At 38.3% G+C, this 16358-nt stretch overlaps 1 protein-coding gene across 12 annotated transcripts in view; it reads right to left on the bottom strand.

Annotated features, from left to right (window-relative positions):
• The window catches only part of Ncor1 (nuclear receptor corepressor 1), a 158752-nt gene that overhangs the window by 41677 nt on the left and 100717 nt on the right, over positions 1-16358 (bottom strand). For 9 of the 12 annotated variants that reach the window (XM_059270874.1, XM_059270871.1, XM_059270879.1 and 6 more), the window contains 3 exons: positions 12132-12327; positions 4879-5052; positions 3995-4155 (listed from right to left, as the gene is read on the bottom strand). In XM_059270874.1, the coding sequence (XP_059126857.1) occupies positions 3995-4155; positions 4879-5052; positions 12132-12327 (531 nt within the window). The remainder of the gene's footprint in view (positions 1-3994; positions 4156-4878; positions 5053-12131; positions 12328-16358) is intronic. The other 3 variants (XM_059270881.1, XM_059270878.1, XM_059270877.1) reach the window with 1 other exon arrangement.

Raw genomic sequence — 16358 nt, forward strand, 5'->3', positions numbered from 1 at the left:
GTTTGGTTACCAGAGTTGCCATATTACACAACATAAAATATGCAGTTCTGGTGCCCAGCAAGATGACTCAGGGAGTACAGGTGCTTTCCATGAAGCTGAAAACCTGAGTTTGATCCCTAAGACCCACATGGTAACGGGGGAGAAATCTATTCTCACACATTGTCCTCTGATCTCCACATGGGAAAAAAAATGAATGTAAGAAAACTTCAATTTGAAAAAAAAGTTACAAGATGTATAGAAAAAGTGAACCATACAGAGGAAATAAAACAGTACACTTTTAATTTACTAGACCAAGGTTAGATAGAGAATTAAAGGGAAGTAGAAGAACAACGTCTAACAAAATACAAAATGCCACACAGAGAAAGAAAGCAGTAAAAGAACAAAACAGAAAGTCTAGCATTGACAGGGGGGTCAGGTGGTGATGGACATTTATAACCCAGCACTTGGGAGACCTGAAGCAAGCAGATCTGAGACCAGGTTAGACCACAGAGTTTCATGCTTCCCTAAGCTAGATAATGAAACTCTGTGTAAAACAAAAGAGAAACAAAATGAAACAAATAAAATAACACTAAGAACCCAAAGAAATATATTTCCCCAAAAGGACCTAGGGGACACAGTAAAATACTGAATGCTTTACTTTTTAGATCTACAACAAGAGACATCTATGCACACTCTTTCTATCAATACGGCATTTTTCTGTAGACAGCATAATGAAACAAGAAAAAGAAATAAAAGAGATAAAATTAGAAATGAACTAAACCACCTTTCTCATCCAGGTATGGTGACAAACATGTAGCCTGTTACCCCATGATATGGGAGGTGGAGCCAAGAGGGACAGTTCTAGGCCAGCTTCTGGTACACAGAGTTTAAGGCCAGCATGAGCTACACTAAAGCCTGTCACAAAACAAAAAACTGCCCCCATCCCAAAGATAGACACGACACATGGAAATTATTTCTCTAAATCTACCCCCCCCCAAAAAAAATTCCTTATCAGAAGTAATATGAGAGGTCACAAGGCTAGTCAAGACATGGATGCTATTTCTCTGTACCAATACTACTATGCTGCTTCGCTTCTGTATTTCCCTGACTCTGTTTGCTTTTAGCAGACTGAAGCTTTGTATCTGAGGTGTGTGAGTCTGTCAGTACCATTATTGCAACACTGTACAAGGTTCTTAGCATTTTTTTAAACAATGAAGTATCTGTTTTGTTTTGATGTATTTAAATACAGTTTCCCCATGAATGTCAGGCTAAACTAAAACCTGTGATCCTATTGCCTCAGCCTCCAGCAAGCTGGAGATTAAAGGTGTATGCAACTATGTCTAGTTCCAAATTTGTTTGGTTTTCTGAGACAGGGTTTCTCTTTTTATAGTCCTTGCTGTCCTGGAACTTGGCTCTGTAGACCAGGCTAGCCTCGAACTCACAGAGATCCACCTCCCTCTGCCTCCAAGTGTTAGGATTAAAGGTGTGCACTACCACTGCCCAGCTCTAAATTATTTTTTAATTAAGGTACATACATTCTTTTAGATATAATACTTTTCATATTTAACTGACTGTAATATATATATGTATATATATATATATATACATATGTATACACACACACACACACACACACACATTACATATAAACATAAGTTTTCTATATAATGGAAAACCAAAAGCTTCTTATGACCTTGAAACATTTGCTTTCTGGGATGGTTTGAAATCAAGCTTATGATATCCTCACTTATGCCTGTACTAGCCAAGAACTTATAAAAACAAAGAATACATTAAAATTGCCGGGCATGTTGGTACAAACCTTTAATCCCAGCACTTGGGAGGCAGAGGTAGGCAGATCACCATGAGTTCAAGGCCAGCCCGGTCTACACAGTTAAGTTCCCAGGCCAGCAAAGGATACATAGGAAGACCCTGTCTCAGAAAACAAAAGAAAACCACAGAATACATTAAAATTAATGAAATAGCCCAAAATGAACAGAATATGCACATAACTTCTAAAGCGGAAACAACAAAACACTTTAAACAGGAATTAGCAATAAAGGCCAAGAAAAAAGAAAAGATGTGTATATTCACAGATTAGAAGATTCAAGATTATGAAAATATCTATTCCTATCTGAAACTGATCTATATAGGTTTAATGTCATCTCAACCAAAACTCTAGTTGGCTTTTACAAAATTGAAAAACAAATTACATAATTTATATGAACATGATAAAGGATATAGAATGGCCAGAAAAATAAAACCACTACAAGATGTACACTAAATGGTTATACACTATAACATGACAATCATCAAGACTATAATAACAAAAGTAGACAAATGGATCCGCAGACCAGCTCTGAGTGCAGATACAGATCCAACAAAAGGCAACCAGAGCAATGAAAAGAGAGAAAGAAAACTTTATCAGCCACGCTGCCAGAAGTGAAAATCCAAATGAGAAGTAAATACTGATTTCCACACCACTAGGATGAAGAAACCAGTCTCTGACTAATCATGGGCACAAAAGTAAAAGCCAAATCTATAAAGCTTGCAAAACGTAACAAATCAAAGTATGAGGAATGTGTTCAATAAGCAATGATTATATGAAAATGTTCTGTCAACAGTGCCTATGCAACAAATATAAAAAATGAAAATATATATGTAATGTGTATCAACATAATAAATTTAAAGCTCTGGAGCTGGGAATATGGATCAGTCAGTTGAGTGTTGTAGCACCACATGAAGAAGGCACCATGGCACACATCTGTCATCCTAACAGTTGGGAGGTGAAGGTTCAAGGTCATTCTTGGCTACATGCCTGGGATACAAAAGGCTTCCTCTCAAAAAATAAATAAAACTGTCAGCAAGACAGCTCTGTAGGTCAAAGGGCTTACTACAAAACCTGACAATGTGACTTTGATGCCCAGAACCTACATGGTAGGAGAGAACTGACTCTCATAAGTTGTCCTTTGACCTCCATAGGGTAAAGGAACCTGTGTGGGGTTCAGTCTCAGTCTCTCTCAGTCTTGGTGTGTCTCTCTCTCTCTCTCTCTCTCTCTCTCTCTCTCTCTCTCTCTCTCTCTCTCTCTCTCTCTCTCCCCCCCCCCTTCTCTCAACACACACACACACACACACACACACACACACACACACAATAATAATAATTTTATACAATGCTTTTAGTACACCTGTGGTTTTACTGTGCTCTTTCATAGTGGGGCAGATGTGACATTTTCCACATGTGATGGCATGCTGTGCTCAGAAAGTTTTACATTTTATAGCATTTTAGGTTTCAGACATTCATACTACAGATACTCAGCCAGCAGTCACGTCACAGAACCAGAAATACAAGTATGGACGAAGAGCACACATGGAAAGAGTGTGACGTAATTTATTTTCAGGGAAACACATACTACAACCACAATGAAGTATGACTACACCTACTTAGGTGTAACTAAGTATGCCTAAAATGAAACAGACAGATAGATACCCAATAACAATGAGTGGAACAAAGCCTGAAACTAGAAGCCTCAGTCTTCGGCAGCGCTGGTGGGGACACAGCGATGGGGTCACTTGAAACTCCACTTCACTCCTAAAGACTACAGAAGAGAAATCCAAACGTACACTCGCAAAGGAACCAGCATGAAAGGGTTCACAACAGCTTCATTCTTAAGGAGCCTAAAACAAAACAGTTCAGGTTTCCCTCCACAGAAGAGATAAACAAAATGAAACGTTCATACAACGGAGTTAAAAAAAAAAACAAAAAAACGTTCAAAACGCTACTGAGTACACACAAATACTTCACTGAATCCCTAAAATCATTACATGTAGATAAAAGGCAAACACAAAAGTGTGCATAGTATATGACCCTGTTCGTGTGAGTCCTAGGAAAGTGAAAATGAACACATGGCTACAGAAAGACGGACAGAGAGGAAACAGCCTAGGAAGGAACCTGATTATTTATTAGTACCTACGCAACCTTCAACAGGAAATCTGCTATAAAGAAGAGCCAGCTTACCTGTGAGATGGACCCTCCCATTATGAAGGATGGCTTCTCTGATGCCGCAGTGGTTTTAGACGATGGGATGAGAGGGGGAGGTGGTCTGGTTGGTCGTGTTGTTGGAAGCCGAACGCCCTCAGGAAGGTTAGTTATCACTTGATGTGGAGCAGGTTGGAGGACTTTTTAAAGGGGGAAAAAAATCATTTAAAATGGTCAATTTCCTATTATGCATAGGCTACCTTCCTCAGTAAGTATTCTTGAATCTTTAGATCACAAATTAAATTCTAAATGTCAGATGAAGCTACACATGAGTATTTTCACTTTTTAAAAATCTGTCAATGAGTATACTCAACTCTCAAATGGTATTTGTGAGATAAATGTATTCAATTTATTTCAAACCACAGCATTCAAAGCTGACATTAGCAACTATTCTGTTCAACAGAGGCAATCATTATGAGTGATTTTGTCTTTCTTCATCACCATCTGAAACTTGCAATGGGAATGAGAATCAGGAAGCTTCCAAGAAATATCTGCTGCTTCACACAGTAGGAGACACGGCTGACAACCCAGTATATATCCTCTGTGTAGCTGCATAATTTGAGAACATCTACTGATTCTGGCTTTCACAGTACACTTGAATTTCTGGGGGGTGGAGAGTCTCAAGGGTTTTTACAAAGTAGTTGTACTGTTAAAAGAAAAGCCAATCACAGTATAGGTGTGTCAACACAGATTTCCCAGTGGCCTAGTGAATCTGAATTCAACTGACAATGGAATGCAGAGAAAGTCATTCTAGGAGAGCAAAGATATGTCCTGAAGAGCAGGTCACTCATGAGATTAAAACAGCACGTGGAACACCTGTGGGTAGATGGCCGGCAGCCACTGTGCAGAAAGGCAATATTTACCTGGAGGGACACTAGAGCGGGCTGCACTCCTATCGGGCTGTGAAGCGGCTTTACTGACTTCTCTTGGAGAGAGCCTACACGGTGAGGCTGACCTTGCTGCGGTACTGTGCATCTGTGCTTCCTGTTCTAGAGCACGTTTGACCTCAGCATAAGGCATATAGGCGACTGATTTTCCTATGAAAGTTAAAGTTATCACAATAAGGGAAGAACCCCAAATTAAAATAGTATGTGTGAAAGGACCAAGCCCACACCATCCAAGGGCAGATCCATCTATATGCTAATAACAAGGTCTAAAATTGCTGGGGACAAATCCACCCACAGAAAAATTATGAAATCCTACTAAATCTAAATCTGATGTTTCCCTCAGATTTAAAACCCTCAGAAATTCAATGACAATTTTTACCTTTAAAGAACAAAAGGTCTTAAGAAAAATCAAGTGCTTTGATATGCAATAAAATTACATCAGACAAACATTGAATTATGAAAGGAATCTGTGAACTCAAGTCTGACCTGGATTACAGGTCAGTTCTCTGAGAATTTCAATTAGCTTGTTGATGTTAACTGCCTAATATTTAAAAAAGTAAACATGAGAAACAGAAGAAGTCTTTTCAAACAAATGCAGATAAAGCTTATTCCTTAGCCAGTTTAAAAAAAAAAACTATGAATATAACTGTATTAATGATGAAAGTTACTTAATGAAAAGTTATTCCCACATTAAAAATTTCCATTTTTCAATGGCATGACAATAATGCAGTCATATCACCATAAACAGGGGACTGAGAAGACACTACAGAGTATGAAGGTATGAGCTGGATCCCCAGGACCCATATAAAAGAGCCAGGAGTGGTGACACATAATTGAAATCCCAGCACTGGGGATGGTGGGGGGCAGGGAGTATGTAGAGGCAAGCTAATACCTGGCGCTCACTGGCCAGCCAGTTTAACATGGCAGGGGAGGCCCAGACTAGTATAGTAAGAAACTGTTTCAAAAAACCCAAGAGACATAGTGCCCAAGGACTGATGCCCAAGGTTGATCTCTGGCCTCTACACACTATGTATGTGCACCCAAACACAATTTTTAAAAAAAATAATAAACATACAAATATAAAATTTTCTCCCTTTTCTGGGGGGTGGGGGATGGTGGTGTCAGATGGCCCAGACAGACCTGAAATGGAAGATCCTCCTACCTTCCCCTCTTGAATACTAAAGATTACGGGTATGTGGGCATCATGCCATCTAAATCTTTCTTTTATTAAACTGAAACTAATATACTGTGATTAACCGTTTAAAACCAGAAAAACAAAGTAAAAGTCAAATGTAACTCTTTACCACTTAGATGTATGACATTTTAATGTCTGACAAAACAAATGCTCATTTACATTTTTGTTCTTTTCATTTCCTTATCTTATCCATTTATCCTTTCAGCTTTTTTGTTGGGATTAGTTTTTTAAAACAGGCTTTTAGTATCTAGGCCTCAATGGCCTCAAACTCAAAATTTTCCTGCCATGGCCTCCCAAGTGCTGGGATTATACATCCGTACCACCACATTTAGCTAATCAAGGTAAATTTAGATTTAAAATCATTTTGCATACTTCCTATTCAAAATGTCATTAGAATTTTCATTTGGATTACATTAAATTTATGAACAAATAAAGGATAGGAAAATTCTTTTAATATTGAATTAAAAATAATCACCTTTATTAAAATTATTCCTAGGTCTTATATGTTCTCTTGCTGGGAAAAATCATCTCTCATATATATGGATGTATATATGTAACTTAATACTTTAGATATACAGAAAAGATATAGGTTTTCTATAATAGCTTTTCCTAAGAAAACTTTCCTTTTAGTTTGAATAATTCTCAGTTAATTTTTATACTTTTTAAAAATTTATTTATTTATTTTGCATGTGTTTTCATTTATGATATGTGTGAGTACCAGCATGCATGTGTCACAGGATGCATGTGGAGGTCAGAGGACAGCTTTCAGAAGGCCCTGCCTTCCACCTTGTCGAGGCAAGGACTCTCTTTTCTGCCAGTTGCATACTAGAGCCTAGCTGGACTGCAGGCTTCCAGATGATTCCAATCTTTACCTCCCATAGGACAGTAGGGAGGTCTTAGGAATCAAACTATAGGTTGGTAGCCCAGCTTGCTTGGGAGGGAGGTAGTTTTATCCCTGGAACATTCACCAGGCCTCTTTTACATTTTCTAGGATAATATTACCATGCAAATAGCAATTTGTCTTCTTCTTTTACATACCTAAGTTATATTTATCTTACTATACTATGCTAACAGTGGGCCACCTTGTAGTCCCCACTCAAGTGTCAAGGTCCATAACTGTTTTCAAATACAGACTTTTTAAAAAAATACTTTTGTTTGTATGTTTTGTTTTTGTTTTTCAAGACAGGATTTCTCTGTGTAGTCCTGGTTGTCCTGGAACTCGCTCTGTAGACCAGGCTGCTCCCAAAATTACAAAGATCCACCAGCCTCTGCCTCCAAGTGCTTGAATTAAAGCTGTGTATCACCACCGCCCAGCTCAAATAAAGACCTATGATATTGTATATCAACTAATATTCAATTGTTAGACACCACACTTTCCATGAATTTGAAGAAGGAAGTGGAAGTAATGAACTTACATAGGATTTATCAATAAACTTGCTCAGAAAACATTAAATTGAACAAAAGTACATGTTTAACAATGAGCACTGGTCTGCCAGGCAGTTTAGAGGACAGCCCTGGCTGGCAATGCTAATTCATCCCTGTGCCTCTAATCAGGATGAGGACCCCAAGTTAACAGCTGCCTGGGAAAAGCAGGGCTGGTCTGTCTGGGATAACTATGACAATACTTTACACTGTAAATCTCCCGTCTGTTCAAACATCCAAACCTTGGAAATCTGTCTCTATAGGACAACACATTATTGCTCAAAGTGTAACTTGGAGCCTTGAGCCTATATAAGCTGATGGGGAGCTGGTTCCCTTTTGTGCATTAGCCAGAATTAGTCACACACTATTATTCAGTTTTTCCTTATTAATCTCTAAGTATCTGGATTTCTCATTGGGAAATACAATATAATAAATTGTCTCACTTAACTCTTACAACCAAAGAGATTAATGAAATTTTTCAAATGAGGAAATTGGGGCTCCAAAGAATCACAAACTTCCCAACCAAAGCAAACTATGATGGACTTTGAACTGGATGGCTACTGAACTTCTGACACCTGTAGGATACCCATCAAAACAATGATACTCATATTGGGCATGGTATTGCATACCTATAATCCCAATACTTAGGAGGTTAAGGCAAAAGGATAGGCCAGTGTAAGGACAAAAACAAACAAACAAACAAATTTATTTCTTCTTTCCTAGAGGATTTAATATAATGTTATATTAACCATTTCAAATAATTTATAACTATGTAGAAAAATCCATTTTAAAAAAATAATGGTATATATTTAGATGGTCCTAACCACATCAATTTCAATCAGAATATATACAGAAGTGGAAAAACTAAACAAATAAAGTAACAAAATAAACACAAAACAAAATAGTTTTAGTTGCACAGAAGCAGAAATCAATTTTGATTACATAGACTTTTATTAAACTTGCAATACAACTTCTAACTTGACATGCCCAAGCTTCTTCTCTGGAAGCTATCAGTGTAGCAAGGGTCAATCTGGGTAAATGTCAGTTGAAAATAATAATAATTATTATTATTAATTTTTTTTTGGTTTTTTTTTTTGTTTTGTTTTTTTTGAGACAGGGTTTCTCTGTGTAGCTTTGGAGCCTGTCCTGGAACTCACTCTGTAGACCAGGCTGGCCTCGAACTCACAGAGATCCACCTGTCTCTGCCTCCCAAGTGCTGGGATTAAAGGCGTGCACTACCACCACCCAGCTGAAAATAATTCTTTAAAGTACTTTCAAAACCTTTTTCTACAGATAACAAAAGCATAATTTAAAGAGGGGGCATGGCTACCAATCTGTACCAATCTCATTTAAAAAGCAATGAATAGAATCAAATGAAAGCACAGCAGCTAAATAAACACAGAGTCCTAATCTAGGCAGAATTCCCTAGTACTTAACTGTTTGGGTTATTTTTTTTAATGGTAGTAGTAGTGTGGTTTTTGCTTATGTATTTTGGCACAAGGTCTTCTCTGTAGATTAAGCTGGTTTAGAACTCACTGAGTAATTCACAATGGCCTCAAACGTGTGAAAAATCCTCCTGCCTTAATCCTTCCGGTGCTGGAATTACAGACGTGAGCTGTCATGATAAGCTGATGCTATTTACATAGAAACTCACACTACAGATACTTTTTAATCTACAAAATAGTCTGTGGTTGTGTTAAAACATTTGCCGTGTTTTCCATACAGATGTGACTTAACTGTAAACATTTAAATGCTATTTGGAAGTGTCCCAGACATTGACTACACGGTATTTATGAACAACCTCAAAGGAGAGATATATAGCTTATAGAAATAAAATACTGGATGTATACATTAGGTGGGTTAGCAAAATAAAACTTTTATGTAAAATATAAAAAGGTGACACCATGTAAAGCCATCCTGAATTAAAACTATAAAACTCTTCATGTCATAGTAATTTAACATGAAAATCTGATTTTAAGATCACTGCATTATCACTCGGGAGGCAGAGCCAGGTGGATCTCTGTGAGTTCGAGGCCAGCCTGGGCTACAGAGTGAGTTCCAGGAAAGGCGTAAAGCTACACAGAGAAATCTTGTCTCGGAAAAAAAAAAAAAAAAATCACTGCATTACAATTAAAAATTCAGCCATCACTTTTCAATCTAAAATCTAAAGCACACAGAACAAAGGATTAACTGCAGAGAAATGCAGCTCACAGTATCAAGCTTAACACTTAGGCTCTGGTCACTCTAGCTCCTCAATACAGTTCAAAAAAAAGAGTGATGTTGTTTGTGAAGATTGAGATTCTAAACTATGCTATCCAATGAGAATCACCCACACATTACTAACTGAATAATGTGAGGCTTTGGCAGGAACTCAACAAATGATTGAACTGAATATCATTTTTTCTAAGTTTTATTTTATCCTTTAGAAAAAACCTATCCTAGCCCGGGGGTGGTAGCACACTCCTTTAAACCCAGCTCTGAGGAGGCAGAGGCAGGTGGGTCCCTGTAAGTTTGAGGCCAGCCTGGGCTACAGAGCTGTTCCAGGACAGCAAATGCTACACAAATAAACCCTGTCTTAAAAATTTTAAAAAGCTATCCTAAATAATACATAAGGAATAAATAAACAGGCCTGTATTTATAATTACTCACAAATAGATTTCTTCATAATTGTGCATTTAAAAGAGAACCATCGCTGAGAGCCAGGATGTGGCAGTGCTAAAGCACTTGGTCTAAGTGAAGTCGCGAGGAGAAGGAACAAAGAAAGGGAGAGGAGCGGATCACTCTTTTTTTTTTTTGGGGGGGGGGGGGGAGAAAAGGCAGGCGGAGTGGAGAGGCAGGGTTCAAGACAGGGCTTCTCTGTGTAGCACTCGCTATTCCAGAACTCACTCTGTAGACCATGCTGACCTCAAACTCAAGAGATCCACCTGCCTCTGACTCCTGAGTGTTGGGATTAAAGTTGTGCGCCACCACTGCCCCCTAAGGGTGGATCACTTTCCTTCAACATATAACATCTAAGTACCCATTGTATTGATTATAAAACTAGGGATTATAGATCCTCAAAATGCAGTTCAGTAAAGGTTATCAAAATTCCCGCCTACTTACATTATAGAAATATTCACTTAGGAGGGATATGGTGACACAGTCCTGAAATAACCAGCACATGAGAAGCTGGGGCACTGGGATTCTAAGTTCAGGGTTAGCCTGAGCTACATGGTGAATTCGAGGACAACCTGGGCTACATACTACAATCCTAAAGGGAGAGGAAAAATGACAGTGGAAGGGAGAGAGAATGGAAGGAGAGAAAACAACAACAAAAACCACTTCTTTATGGCTGGGGTGAGCTAGTGGGAAAGCACGTTCTCATCATGGACTGGGTTCAATTGTTAGGGAGAGAAATATTCTGCATTCTTTCCATGCCTTAGTATTATTTCCCTAGTTCCCATTTTTGCTAGCATGAGATTTACGTTTAAGGGCTGCTGAGATGCTCAAGGATTTGTAACAGTGCTTGCTATGCAAGCCTGAGGACGTCAATGCTATCCCAATTCCACTGTGGAAGAAGAGATGGACTCCTTAAAGTTGTCCTCCAAACTTCAAATGCACAACACATTAGCACATACATAATAATTAAAAAACAATTTACATTTAAGACAACAACAAGCTCATATACAAAAGTCTACTGTAAGAGGTTCTGTATGTTATGTAACTAGTAAACTCATTACGGGTGTATCATGGAGTGAGGAATCAATAGTATACTCTACAATCCCATTTTTACATCAAACAGCCTTTAACACGCACACGTGGCTTTCCAAAGCTGATTGCTCTTGTCTATATAAAGTATTACAAAATACTTCTGAATCGGCCATAGACAATTTTAATATTCATACATTCTAAGCATAAAGATAATTTAAGTTTACTATCAACCATGTGCCAATTCAGATAAATTATTAAAATTTAGAAATAACCCCTCATATTAAAGTAAAAATGTACCATGCTCCAACTAAAACAGAATGAATCAATTCAAATATCATTTGAAACAGTAAGTGATACAACAGGGACAGGTCCTTTTATAGCAGTCTATACTGTATATAAAAGCTGAGCCATGTGTTACATAACAATATTGACTGTTTAACTTTACAACCGTAGCCAGATAAATATGTATTATTATTTTCACTTGTTGATGAGAAAACTAAAGCAATGAAAGGCTAGGTATCTTCGCCCATGGTCACACAGCTAACAGGCTGAAGACTGAGTAAGGGTGATATTACCTGCTACAAAGAGGTGCCTCCATCACATTAGAACATTATGCAGCCTCAGATGACATGTTTTAGTAACAGAACATCAGTCAGATTAATGGGGGACAAAGCATGGTTTTTATACTCTCAGAAGAAGAATTAGTTCAGAAAAGTCTTATTGACTAGAAGGCTACTAACAATGTTCCTGCTGTCTTTTGGGAGTCGCCAGTATTTAATGGTATAAGCAGCATCAGTTTAAGGGCTCTTCTATCAGGGACAGATGTAATAAACTGATTGAGATCACACACAGAGCACAAAAGACACACGCTATCTTGGGCTTCAGCTTGATTCCCTTTGTAGTGATGGTTCCATCGACCTACCTTCCCACTCCCTGTTTGGACTCTTAGCAGTACCGCACGGACTTGTAGAGCTTCTACATTCCAAGTCTATCTGTTCTTGCCTCTGACGCTGTTCCTCCAGGAGAGCCGACTCGTGCATGGCCTTAATATGCCGCTGGTAAAGAGCATAGCCACTCACAGGGGTTCCAATTGGTATACTACATGGGGTGCAAGAAACCTACAAGGCAACGAAAAATCAAATTGAAATGTGCCAATGACCACGGAGGCACTAATTACTAACTAATAGAAATAATACTTATACCTGAAATGCTAAGGACTGAACTGATTTGACCATGTTTTAATCAAAGCACTGTTCAAAACAAATGCTAGGTAGCTACTAAAGAACTGATCACAGCAGAAATCATAAAATCTGTGACAAAATAAATCAAACCCAGAAACTAACGATCATTTGTCTAATTCAAATCCTTATGATCAATCTGGCTCTCAGTCTCTCCCCACATCTCACCAGACAATCACATTCATCTCTACAGATTTACATGCCCTATATGTCAATGACTCAGAAACTTCTCTTTCCAAGAGACTTCCTACAAGATCCACACTCATAAAAAACTGTCTACCTTTGAGTCTTCCTGAACAATTCAAAGTAATTTTCTCATGAACAACCTATTGCCTGTCTTTCTGCACTCTCTCTTTTGAAAACAGACCTCAGCAAGAAATGCAGCCATCATCCTTGGCTTATCCAATCTCTCCCAACCTCCCTTTCCCCAAACTAACTCATCCCACCTTGATTTGCTTTTCATTCAGTCACGGCCATTTCTTTCATACTATACAGCTTTTGCCCTACTTTGTAACTACAGTTTTTGTTTTTGAGACAAGGTAGCCCTGGCTGGCACTCACTATATGACCCAGGCTGACCCGAACTTATGGCAATCCTTCTGCCTTAACCTCTTGAGTACTGGGATTACAGGTATGCATAACTCACTCTGCTTGCACTTATGTTTTTCTTATTTATTTATGATTAAATACTTGATAAACAACAAACAGCCGTAGAGGCCCTAGAGAGCTAACATATATTAAAGAAGATAAGCTCTAAACACTACTATAGATTTTACCATGCCATAAGTGGGCCTTACAGCACAAATATGACTTTCTGTCTTTATGTTTTGTTTTATATATGAACCTAGCTTTTCTTCCTTCTGGCACAAAACCAGACCAAACCGTTTTGGTCCAACAGAAACCTTAAATCCTATGTGGAGTCTTAAATTCCTACCTAAGAGGCTCATAATCCTTGGAACAATACAATAACTGAAGGCAGTCACATACAGCCTAATACTGGGAAACTATATTTCTGTAAGGCGTTGTGGTATAATAAAGTCTGTCTCTGTTCTTGGTTCACACCTAATATTCTTGGTCTGTGAAGAAATAAGAGTCATTTATGACACGATCAATAAGAAAAAAAGACAACATACAGAATGGGAAAAGATCTTCACCAACCCCACATCTGACAGAGACTGTTCTGCAAAGTAAATAAAGAACTCAAGAAAATAGGCATCAAAATACTGAACAATCCAATTAAAAAATAGGGTACAGAGCTAAACAGAGAATTCTCAAAAGAAGAATCTCAAATGGCTGAAAGACATTTAAGGAAATGCTCAAAATCTTTAGTCATCAGAGAAATGCAAATCAAAACGACTCTGAGATACCACCTTACACCTGTCAGAATGGCTATGATCAAAAACACTGAAGACAGTCTATGTTGGAGAGGATGCAGAGCAAGGGGAACATTCCTCCACTGTTGGTGGGAATGCAAGCTTGTACAACCAATGCGGAAATCAGTATGGCGGTTTCTCAGAAAATTGGGAATTGATCTACCTCAAGACCTAACCATACTACTCTTGGGCATATACCCAAGGAATGCTCAATCATAACCACAAAGATACATGCTCAACTATGTTCACAGCAGCATTATTTGTAATAGCCAGAACCTGGAAACAACCTAGATGCCCGTCAACTGAAGAATAGATTAAGAAAATGTGGTACATATACACAATGGAGTACTACTTAGCAGAGAAAAACAATGACAGCATGAAATTTGCAGGTAAATGGATGGAACTAGAAAATATCATCCTGAGTGAAGTGACCCAGACTCAGAAGGACTCACTCATAAGTGGATACTAGATATAAAGCAAAGGACATTCAGACTGCAACCCACAGATCCAGGGAGGCTACCTAGCAGGGGGGACCCTAAAATGACTGTGGCTTATAATAAGTTTTGGTTTTACCCAATCACTGGGCAAGCTTTAGTGAAACATTTCACTATTAGGGTAAGAATTTGTACTGTATCAAGCTGATGGAAGAAAATGAAGGCCATACTTTCAGGAGGGGAGGCTAAAATCTTTTTAGGTTATGGATTAGCCTATAGAAAAATGCTGTAAATCAAAAAGTGACGGGGAACATGAATAGGAATCTCACTTACACAACTTAAGTAAAACATAGCTCTCTAAACAGATGAAGATAGGTTTCTTCTGTATCCCAGAAACTAATCAATATTTATATGTATAATTCAGCTATTATTTGGCTTAAAAGGGCTTATTGGGAAATGTTATCATTTATACTATTTTCTACAGAGAAAATATTTTACTGTTTAAAATAACCCTGGACTTTTAAATTATAACCTGTTTTTATGTTCAAAAAATAAATAAATAAAAATTAAAAAAAATTTTTTTTAAAGTCTTTTACGACAAAGGGCGGTACACCCTCGTAAACTTAGCATTTGGACACTAAGGTAGGAGGGTTATGGTAAGTTCAACTAGCCCGGGTTACAGAGTTGAGTTCCAGGACAGCCTAGACTGTACACAGGACTCTGTCTCAAATTACAGTATGTCTATGGGCTGGAGATATAATATAGTTGGTACAATACTGGTTGAACATACACGAAGTCTTGTGTTCAGTCCCCAGTACTGCATAAATTGAGCATATAGGTGCATGTCTGTAATCCCCAGTATTCAGCAGGCAGAGGCAGATGGAACAGAGAAGTTCAAGTTTATCCTTGGCTACAGGATATATCAAGCCTAGCTTGGGATATATCTCAAGAAAAACAAAAATTAAAACATGTAAGAAGTATTTTTTTATGTCAGTGGAATGACTATAGGTTGGTGGCCCAGAAGAACAAGGCATGAAGAGAGGGCTGGAATTTTGAGCTAAACTCAGCCCAGCCAAGTGTACCTCCAACCTCTAGGTGGAGAAGAGAGGCTGGAGGGTCATGTACTCATCATTAGAGGCCAATGATTTAATCAATCATGCCTACATCATGAAATCTCCTTCCAAAACAAAATAAACTCCTAAATGGCTGGGGTCAGAGAGCTTAGGTTGGTGAAAATATAAAGGTGTTGGGCAGGCTGTGTGACCCAGAGGGGACGAAAACTCTACCTGCTTTCCCACACACCTTGCTGTATGCATCTCTTCAATCTGAGAACTTCTAAATTGTATCCTTTGGAATAGAGCAGTAAGAATAAGGAAAGTGCTTTCTTAGGTTCTCTGAGATAAAGAGTCAACAGAACCTCTGATTTACAGCCTCAGTTGCACACACGTGTGAATAACCTGGAACCTAACACTTACATGACTGGCATATGAAATTAGGAAACAAGCCCTTGAAACTGCGTCTGTCACTAACTCTGACTTGGTGTGGGGGAAAATCCCACACATTAAGTATGAGGAGGATTGTGGCAAAAAGAAGCTCATTAGTATCTAATAAAGGCAAATTCATAGAAATAGAAAAGAACAGTAGTGGCTAGGTAGTTGAAGTTGTCAAGGCAAAGAAGCATTGGTTAATTAGTACAGAGTTTCAGATTTGGATGATAGCAAAGTTTTGGCACTGTGTTTTTTAATATAGTGAATAATAAATAACACTACAGAACTATACACTTAAAATTGGCTAAAATGAGTTCTGAGAATAAGTGACTGTTGATTGCTTGTTCCTAAATGAGGTTTGTAGCACCTCATCCAAAGCACAGGAACAATATGGATGAGGGAGTGGAAAGAATCTAAGAGCTGAGGATGAGCAGAAGTGCTATGAAATGATGTGTTCTGGATATGTGTCAAGGCGACTTCACTCATGATTTCATTGCAACTATGGTTATCTAAACAAACTTGTGGGCCGATCCAAGCTTCATTACTGATGAGGTACAGATTCATGAGGCCCCATCCTTCCCTGAGAGATTCCTGGCAGTTAATGGTTGCTAAGTGGGT

The sequence above is a fragment of the Peromyscus eremicus genome, chromosome 8a (assembly GCF_949786415.1).
Source record: "Peromyscus eremicus chromosome 8a, PerEre_H2_v1, whole genome shotgun sequence".
Taxonomy (NCBI): domain Eukaryota; kingdom Metazoa; phylum Chordata; class Mammalia; order Rodentia; family Cricetidae; genus Peromyscus; species Peromyscus eremicus.